Source organism: Helicoverpa armigera, chromosome 6 (genome assembly GCF_030705265.1).
Source record: "Helicoverpa armigera isolate CAAS_96S chromosome 6, ASM3070526v1, whole genome shotgun sequence".
In the NCBI taxonomy this organism is placed as follows: Eukaryota; Metazoa; Arthropoda; class Insecta; order Lepidoptera; family Noctuidae; genus Helicoverpa; species Helicoverpa armigera.
The window spans coordinates 4,751,932-4,761,359 of record NC_087125.1 but is presented as its reverse complement, the minus strand read 5'-3'; the positions used below and the strand labels follow the sequence as shown (position 1 = coordinate 4,761,359).

At 36.2% G+C, this 9,428-nt stretch overlaps 3 protein-coding genes across 3 annotated transcripts; 2 read left to right on the top strand and 1 right to left on the bottom strand.

The window, feature by feature from the left end:
* The first annotated feature begins 199 nt into the window (after positions 1-199).
* LOC110373149 (uncharacterized) lies at positions 200-2,578 on the top strand. Its single transcript, XM_021330330.3, has one exon. It carries the CDS (start codon positions 369-371, stop codon positions 2,142-2,144), a length of 1,776 nt encoding a protein of 591 aa, XP_021186005.3. The 5' UTR covers positions 200-368; the 3' UTR covers positions 2,145-2,578.
* Positions 2,579-3,250: 672 nt separating this feature from the next.
* Positions 3,251-4,646, top strand: LOC110373112 (uncharacterized protein C18orf19 homolog B). Its single transcript, XM_021330265.3, has 3 exons — positions 3,251-3,734; positions 3,807-3,952; positions 4,240-4,646. Exons 1-3 carry the CDS (start codon positions 3,376-3,378, stop codon positions 4,476-4,478), a joined length of 744 nt encoding a protein of 247 aa, XP_021185940.3. The 5' UTR covers positions 3,251-3,375; the 3' UTR covers positions 4,479-4,646.
* Positions 4,637-9,405, bottom strand: LOC110373111 (LIM domain-containing protein jub). Its single transcript, XM_021330264.3, has 6 exons — positions 7,542-9,405; positions 7,285-7,454; positions 7,114-7,176; positions 6,861-7,026; positions 6,047-6,187; positions 4,637-5,740 (listed from the first exon to the last, which is right to left on the bottom strand). Exons 1-6 carry the CDS (start codon positions 9,034-9,036, stop codon positions 5,631-5,633), a joined length of 2,145 nt encoding a protein of 714 aa, XP_021185939.2. The 5' UTR covers positions 9,037-9,405; the 3' UTR covers positions 4,637-5,630.
* Positions 9,406-9,428: the final 23 nt, after the last annotated feature.

Here is a 9,428-nt window from a genome sequence, read left to right as displayed (position 1 = left end):
GACAGAGCAGCGAAAACAATAGGGTACCCTTTGGGTACGGAACCCCAAAAATGGAATCGGTAGCTGTCAGTAATCGAATAAGATTATCAGTTCTTATTTACCTATCTACTGATACTAAAACGTGTACATTAGATAGACATGACATACATACCTGACTATAACTACATTTTGAATCTTAGGTAGGTACCCCATCATTTGTAAGAACACCTTTGCAGATGTTCGTTATCGATACCTACGTTTCTCCGAAGTTATCAGAATATTTAGAAATCTTAAGTCAATATTTTGAAATACTGCGATACGGGTAGTGTGTACCTACGTAGGTACCTATTAACTTTCTTTTGGTACATTTCAATGTCCCTTTAATTACCATGCGTTTTTCACTAGTAACATTTTGTATTCTAGTAGTTGTCACGAAAGAAACGATTGCGGAGATTTCTAGCGGCGTCTTCACGATCCACACGGAAGGATGTACTATTCCTGGTTTTCCGGGTGTTAGCGAAAGCATTAAGTCCATAATGGATGCACCGCCAGCGATACGCAACTGCACGTCAAGCAGACAGCTTGTCACAACTAACTCAACGCATATCTGGGTTCTGCGTGAGGCTTTTTACTCCTACGACGTTTTTAGAGAAGATACTTTTTACTGCTGCTATAAGAATTTTTCAGCAGTCGGTAACATTGAAAATATAGTCTACAGTGATTGCGAAGAATTTTCAAATGTGATACCAGCAAAACATGAGTTTGTGCACATCGAATGTTTTCATTTGGACGGAGTAATTTTCAGGGATTTCTTTATATTCAATCGCCATGAAACAGTTACACCTAATAGGTTTCGCAGTGAAGAATACAACATACTTGTACTTGGGATCGAAAGCATGTCACGACTTAATTTTCATCGCACTATGCCTCATACGTCAGAATTTTTAAAACAAAAAGGTGTTATCGAGTTATTGGGCTATAATAAGGTTGGAGATAACTCGTACCCTAACTTATTTCCAGTACTAACAGGACTCTCATTTGACTACGTGAAGCAGTCATGTGTTCATGGAAGTGTAATGAATAATGACCAATGTAAGTTCATATGGGATAAGTTTAAAGATAAGGGTTATAACACAGCGCTGGGCTCCGACAGCACCGCGGGCCTGCTTGGCAACTACGAGTATAGCCTGCCCAGTATACCAACAGATTTCTACTTACAGCCATTTATATTCGAAACAAGAAAACTATTCACAAACCAAAATTATAGTTATCACTCTTGCAAGGGATCTAAATATTTTTATAGACTACTTCTAGATTATATTTACAGCTTAACGCAAAATTTAAAATCAAATAAATTATTTGGTATGTTTTGGGAGGAATCTATAAGCCATGAAAATGTCAACAACCCACGCATCATGGATGAGTCTTATTATAAATTATTAAGTAATTTAGATCAAGATGGTTATTTAAACAAAACCATACTTATACTATTAAGCGATCATGGAATGAGATGGGGGAGAATAGTGCTGACCAAGCAAGGCCGTCTAGAGGAACGTTTACCATTACTCGCTATACTTTTGCCAGAAGAATTTAAAAGTCGTTATAAACTTGCCTATAAAAATATTGAAAATAATGTAAATCGCCTTACTTCGCCATACGATATTTATGAGAGTCTTTTAGACCTAATGGATCCGGACAGGCTGGAAGACAACGTGATCGGATCCAGGTCTAAATCTGCTTCTGTTAGTCGATCTAGTCTTTTCCTCCCTATCCCTGCAATACGGAATTGCTCATCAATAGGTGTTGCCGAGCACTGGTGCGCGTGTCGCGGCGGGGTCAATATAAAGGTCGGAAGCAAAGCCAAAACATTCGTTGCGAACAAACTTGTAGCACAAATCAACAAATTACTTATGGGCTACTCACAATGCCATAAATTAATACTGAAAAACATTTACGATGTACATTTAGTAGAAAATGATCAAAAATTGCGAGTTTATACTGCAAGAGTTAAAACTAAGCCCGGTGGCGGTATATATGACGGCACGGTTATCCAAGATGGAACGCATTGGGTGATTTCAGGAACAGTTAGTCGCCTAAATCTATATCGGAATCAAAGCTATTGTGTTAATAATGCTGCAATTAAAATGTACTGCTACTGCGTGTAGGTAATTAATTTAGTTGAATAGATAAATCTATATTAATTAAGACCGACATCATTTAACACTAATACAGCGGATGTAATGAGATTATGAAACATTAATACCTAAACAAAGAGAGCCGAAACTGGGGTGACGTCTTCTTGTCCTTTATTTATTTTTGAAAGGAAAGGGGTGCTACGAACTGACTACGAGCTACGATCGTAGCTAGCATGGACGCGAACGCGGTCAGCTGAAGTGCGTAGTGAACACATTAAGCAAGTCGTATAAATAGGTACTTTATGATATTGTTGTACCTATGGTTGTATTCATAGAAATCTGTATGTATTTAATGAAATCAACAAAAATCTATACTAATGAAATAAAATAGGAATAATGATAGGAAACATTTTTTTTTGGTTTGTGTGTACCCTAAGTGTGTGGCTCCGAAACTACTGAACCGATCTGAAGAATTTTCCACTGTTGGAAAGTTCACTATTGCCAAGTAACATAGACAATTTTTTACTCTTTGATACCGATATTTATTCTTCAGGGATTTGATTGCCATCTACGGTCAAAAAAGGATGCGTATTTTGCACCAATTTCAAAATATTGTTGTAAAGCTCTTTTCAACATTTATACAGCAGCTTAGTTCAACTCTGGCGTAATACAATCCGGAAAGACTCTCGCTTTACAATGTTACAACTTTTTACAATGTTACTATGTTTTCAAGACAGATTAATTTTTAATAAGAATTTCTAAGTAAGTAGCTTTATGTATGACAAGTGCCATTTTGGTAACCTATGCGTTACCATCACTTTTCGGGCTTTGTAGCAATCTCAGGAACCATTCAGGAACCCACAGGTACTGCCATCCCTGTTTCTGTCTCCGCGGCTAAACTGCAAAAAATTTTGGAGTGGGGGTGGCTGGGCTGTAAATCACGCCTGCAAAGATCTTTAACAGAACGGATATTTTTACTGTGAATACCTGTCTAGAGCTGAAGCATAAAATGTCCAGCCTGTATTTTTTTAAGCCGATCCCTTATTTACATTTTTAATCTACGTACGCCTTTTCGCGCTTGTAACCATAGACAAGTAATGTTTCATAATTTTGACAGATTATTGCCTCATGCATGTTGGAATGTCATTGTCACCACAATCTGTCAACAATAATCTTATCCCGTTACACATTTTTCCGAATAGAATTAGAAAATGTTTAGTACATAAGATTTTGGTGCAATAGCCATAACACATTAGTAATAATGGCCCTCACATATAGGACTTTATTTAAAAATTATTATTACCTGCAAAATATAACCAAACCGGTGAAATGGAGTGTTGGGGAAAAATATCCAATAAGGACTCTGGCTAATGGTATTTGTTATCAAAATCCTTATGCTCAAAGACCGTTGATGGACCCAAAAGATATAAGTTTACACTCGCAAAGCTTAAGATTATATTCAACTCAAAGCAGCCTTCCACCGGATGGCGAAGCACCCAAAAAGCAGGGTATCATACAAAAATTTAAGCTGATGTACAGGGATTATTGGTATGTGTTGATACCTGTGCATGTGGCAACGTCTATTGTTTGGTTCGGAAGTTTTTACTACATTGTCAGAAGGTTTGTATGTATTTTAGTGCAACATACATTTTATACAACTACAAGCTCTAATACTCTTATAATTTATTGCAGTGGTGTCGATGTTTTAGCTGTGTTACAAACATTGGGTGTCAGTGAAACAATAATTGGACCATTAAGAGATTCAGCTGCGGGATACTTTGCAGTAGCGTTAGCACTCTACAAGCTGGCTACACCTCTGCGGTATGCAGTCACAATAGGTAACATAACTAATTATTCTATTAAAACACATAGATCACCACCTCTTTCAGATAAAACTTGGCTGCATCAACAGAGTTTAAAGTCCATCTTATTAAGTATGCATTTCACTCATATTATGAGAGTGTGAATTTATATGCTTTATGCTTATATATAGCTACATTTTTCTTATTAAAATCAAACATTACATAAGTGAACTAGTTATCAATTGTCAATCTATTTGTTTAAAGTTCTGATGTTAAAAACAAAAGCACTAACATTAAATAAAACCTGATTATGTTTGTTTCAGGGGGAACTACGCTTACAATTAGAAAACTAAAAGCAATAGGTGTCATTAAGCCAGTCCCTTCTCGAGAAAGAATAAAAGAAATTTTCCAAGAACAAAGAGATAATCTTCAAGGACGGTTTAATGAGAGCAAAACTCACTATCAAACTCAGATGAAAGAAAAACGCGCCCAGGTCATGCAAGAAATGAAACGATACAAATCAGATATACGCAATATGAAAAACAAGGCAAAGAAAATGTGACAGTCTCTAATAATATTTCTACAATAAAATATGAACATCCTTTATATAGAAAATAATGCTTACTAACAAGTAAACCATACTACTTCAGTATGAAATAAAAAAATAATTAGTTGTCATGAAATAGGTCCTAGGATGAAATTTATTTAAATTATATACAGTTTAAAATTTTGTAATATTTATTTCATATTTAAATATAAAAAGAACTACATAACACATAGTCATGTTTATTAAATGTAAAATAGCTAGTTACATAATAATCACATAATTTTTCATCAAAATTTACATATAAAAACAGCCTATCCTAGTTATATTAAGTACAAAACAAGACAGCACATTACTGGAATGTTCAATTAAGCCTTCCATCATAAAATATTTCTAAAATTGTGACCAAATTATACTTGTCAATATTGGGGATTTTGTATAATATATAATACACACCAACCAGGAGTGCTGTCCTGTCCAGTGTGTAAAATTAATAAATGCATTTCACATCAATGGCAAATTAACTAGCAGCCATAATACTTGGGGGTTTTAAATCTATTCCTTGTACCATAACCATGTATGATAACATAGATAAAAAAATTCCTTTTAAACTTAATTACCTAATTAGAACCAATTCCTTCGTAAAAGTATCATGTCTTACAAAATCAATTCCGTTGACAGGTATCTCATAATTATTGAAACAGTATCATTTTACAAATAAAGATATTGAATATCACAAATAGAATAGGCAAACCTGTTCTTGGCTAATAAAAATCACATTCATTAATTTCCTAATTATTATTTGTTGCTATAACATAGTTTGCTCTTAAAATGTAACCATACATTTTGCTTACTTATAACAAATAACTACTTATTATATCATTATTCAATTTTCATCTCCATTTCTGTTCCAATGTTTATGACATTTAATCACATTGAACTTGAATCATATTGATAGTAACAACAGTTTCAATTGGATTACTTGAGTTTATCATAACTTAATGTTATGTATGTTAAAGCTAATTACATTTAATACTAAATGATGCAATATTAGCTATACAAAATTGTTTTTGAGCAGATACTAGAAAACAGTAGAAATATTAGCCTGTCTGATGATTACACTGACGTAAAAAAATTGTTTAACTCTAGACAAAGACAAAACATTGATGTTCAGCCCATATACTGGTAGGAAGCGGGGGAGAGATGAGGCGCTGGCGAGAGCCCTGGTCCCGACGCTGCTCCGATTGTAGCCAAGTGACAAGCGCGACACATTAGTTTACCTGAAATGTTTATATTTATATTATATTTTTTTATAATCGTTACAATGTTTTAATACAGCACATTATGTAATCAAATATCAAGCAATATTTTATTAATATTTTCACACAAACTCGCAACGTTTTGTGCGACTGGCACAACCATACTATAATAACTAATAGAGCTTGTTAAATAAATGAGTAAACCTGTCGCTCTAAACAAGACCTCAAATTCTGATTTAATTTTGATGCCACACGATAACCTCTCCACACTACCTCATGGCACGGCGGCAAATACATAGGACCTACAACTTTGTGCTGACAACTTACCAGCTAGAGGGTAGCAGCGTTTGTCAGGTTCGTCAGTCAGTTGCATTCCACAAACGCAACACATATAGCAGTCTACATGGAAGTCACGGTCCATTGACACGACCCTCACTGTTTCATCTGTGCCTTCAACTGGTGTTATGCCTGTAATCAAGGAAAATATACATTATAATTTTTTTACGAAGATACAGAAATAATAATAAGCTACTAATCACTACACAAGTCCAAGATTGAAGTATGTCAGGGAATGGTTGAGTGTTATGTAAATAAGACATCCATAATCTGATGATCCATAAACATCTGTAATCAATAGACAGAATGATGAATAATGTAAAAATTTGACTTCTCAGATAAGATTTCTATAGGGGTCGAACTTGCATGTATAATTTCAAGGCTAGTTGAACAAAGTATAGATTTTATCTTTCTTATTTACAAGATAAAGAAGAATTATCTATATCGCAATGCGCTGCATACATGACTTTGATGTATGTATCAGTTTTTAACACAAAGGAAAAAATAAAGGTTTATGTTAATGATGTCCTGTCTTGAGAGAAACGGCAAAAACAGCATTCAAATCTAAAAATTTAAGATCTAAGATTACAAAAAGAGAGTTACAAGTAAGAAAGAAAAAAAGTTGACATGTTCCCAACAAGTCACAACTATCAGATAAACAGGAAAGATTAATCTATAAGAAATAGATAGTCCTAGATAGAGAAGTCTCCTATTCACATGTATTGGTACAAAGGATGGCCATAAGGATTGCATACTTTGAATAAAAGTTTTAGTAAGTATTTCTTAACGTTCCAAATATACTAACCTTTTCCACAACTGGCACATTTTGGAGCAAACATGCGATGATAGTCATTGACACAGTAAATCTTGTTGTCAACGTCCACAGTGAACGGCACCCCATCCAGGCACTCATTGCATACACAACAGCGGAAACAACCTGGGTGGTATGACTTTCCCATTGCTTGCAGAATCTGAAAACATTCTCTTTCATTACTCAAACATTTATACTAATAATACATAGGTTAGGTATAAGCAGCAAGAAAAAATGTATTCCATACCATTTCCATGATTAAGTGGCCACATATTGCACACTTTTCAGCAGTTTGTTGGAATCCAGAGTACTGCAAAAGACAAAAATGAAGTCAAGTTATGATGCTACCCAACTTTTCACAATATGTATATCAGATCAGTTATACTTTCTGTATTAGAATAACAAATGGGGTACATACCAAGTAGTCTTCCTCACAGTACACCTTGCCATGAACATTGTAGAAAGCTTTGCCCCGTAGAGCACGGCCACAAGAGCAGCAAATGAAACAGTTGGTGTGGTAGAGGTTGCCCATGGCCTGGCAGGCTTGACCCGCCCCAGTGACCCCGGCACCACATGTGTGGCAAATGCCTGTATAATAAATAAGTGTAAATTGAGTACCATGAATTATTTAAAATAATCTGTAGTCATTAGGGAAGAAGGTATATGTTTTCTTACCAAAATATTCCCCCTCTTCATCCTGCCTTTCCATTTCCTCTTCAAGTTGTCTAGTAAGTTCTTCTATTTTACGTTGAGCCTCACTGGGACCTGGTGGACGTGGAGGTGTGATGCTGTATGGCAATAAGCTTTTACCTCGCCCACCAGAGCCCCGAGATCCTCCGGACACTTGAGACACAGAGCTTGGAGTAGGACTAGGTGCTGGGGACTGAGCAGGAGAACACAATGAAGTCAATCCTGATACTAAATTCCTAGAGGCAATAGATTCAGAGGCAATAGACACATTGTCTCTGTTAGCTGCTGCCACTGCTGCGGCAGGAGATCCACCCGTCATGCACACATAGTCTGAACCATTAGTATCTTCTACTATCTGCATCCTGCTACCAACTGCAGGCTTTGAATTAAACCCACCATTAATTAATGGTTTTTCTTTCGCAATGCTATTCCCAATGTTTGGTTTAGGATGAAAGAATTTAGGACTTGCTGTTGCTGTTTGCACTTCAGTGGCAATGTTGGCTTTGGGCCTTTGGGCACTTGGGGCTATAGATGCATATATTGCTGTAGATGGTATAGTCACAATTTTATCATCAAAACTAATAGTGTTGTCATTCTTGAGCAGGGCACTCACATCAGTGTACTTGGGTGGAGCAGACTTCATCACTGTGTAATCACTGCCTGGGTTTTCATGTGAGGGGTTGTATGGAGGAGGAGGAGGAGCTTTGTCTATTTTTACTTTGTCACATGTTAACATCTGTGCCATGTTCCTGCTGACACCTGTATTAGGCACTTGTGGCCCAGGAACTGACCCCTGCTGTATAAAACGCTGATCGTGGTTTTGTTGAGGTTTAAATTCACTTTTCTTATCATTATCGGAACACAACATGTTTTCATAAACTAGTGGATTAACTTTAGTCTTCGAATTAACTGGCACTTGGGGTTGAGCTTTACTGTAGCGAGTATCGTAGTAGCCGTCGGACACGGGGGGCGGCGGCGCCTGCTGATACAGCTGATGGTAGTAGGGCGGCTGCGGCGATCGTTGCTCTCCGTAATAATCTATGTTTTCATAAACTGGTGGTGGATATTGAGCATTTGGAATGGCTGGAATTTCGTATAGGTCGTCTGTTTGATAACTTAGTGACCTTTGCGATAAAGAATCGATGGATCGTGTAGGACTGGATGGCAAAGCTGCGGTGTTTATATCGCGTTTATTGATCGACGCAATAGTCTCAACTCGTTTAGGCGTAGCAAACTTTGAAGCAGCAATAACATTGGATCGTTCATAAAAACTGTAATCTTGACGATTGTTTTGGCTATTGTCCAGTACAAAGCTCTCTATTGCGCCTACAGGCCGAGTTTTGGCGAGAGAACTTGTGTTCGATGTTACGGCGCCGTGCGCTTGCTCAGTAACATCTTCAACTTTATTGGATATTTTTAAATCTTGTAAACCGATTATACACCTTTGATCATCTGTATTATTTCGACGTGATGAATCCATTTTGAGAAATAAATGCAACAACTAAAATTAAATTAAACTTTAGATAAAAGCACTTAAATCCAAGTCCGAATGAATCATCTCACTCAAAAATCGTCAAATTGAACTCTCAAACAAAACATCCACTAGGGATGATCAACTGCTACGATCGATATTCTAAACATACAGGTGGCCTACAATATTTTATCCTGAGTTATATCGATAAACCGATACAATTCAGCCAGTCAGTCGACATAAATATTAAATAAGAAATAATATTAATTAACGATGCTGTAATGCCAAATTGCGCCATTTAAATAACCAGCTAGATGATTGAAAATATGTTTATATAAAAAGAAACTTATATTGTTATTACTGTACACACTGTTATTATCGTAGTGATTATGAAGCTGTTA

Bases quoted from the DNA above. Each gene is read 5' to 3' on its own strand.
- LOC110373149 (XM_021330330.3), top strand. From the start codon at position 369: ATGCGTTTTTCACTAGTAACATTTTGTATTCTAGTAGTTGTCACGAAA.
- LOC110373112 (XM_021330265.3), top strand. From the start codon at position 3,376: ATGGCCCTCACATATAGGACTTTATTTAAAAATTATTATTACCTGCAA. The intron at 3,735-3,806 runs GTTTGTATGTAT...AATTTATTGCAG, and splicing joins TTTTACTACATTGTCAGAAG to TGGTGTCGATGTTTTAGCTG. The intron at 3,953-4,239 runs GTAACATAACTA...TGTTTGTTTCAG, and splicing joins GCGGTATGCAGTCACAATAG to GGGGAACTACGCTTACAATT.
- LOC110373111 (XM_021330264.3), bottom strand. From the start codon at position 9,036: ATGGATTCATCACGTCGAAATAATACAGATGATCAAAGGTGTATAATC. The intron at 7,455-7,541 runs GTAAGAAAACAT...TTTATTATACAG, and splicing joins TGAAGAGGGGGAATATTTTG to GCATTTGCCACACATGTGGT. The intron at 7,027-7,113 runs GTATGGAATACA...GAATGTTTTCAG, and splicing joins GCCACTTAATCATGGAAATG to ATTCTGCAAGCAATGGGAAA.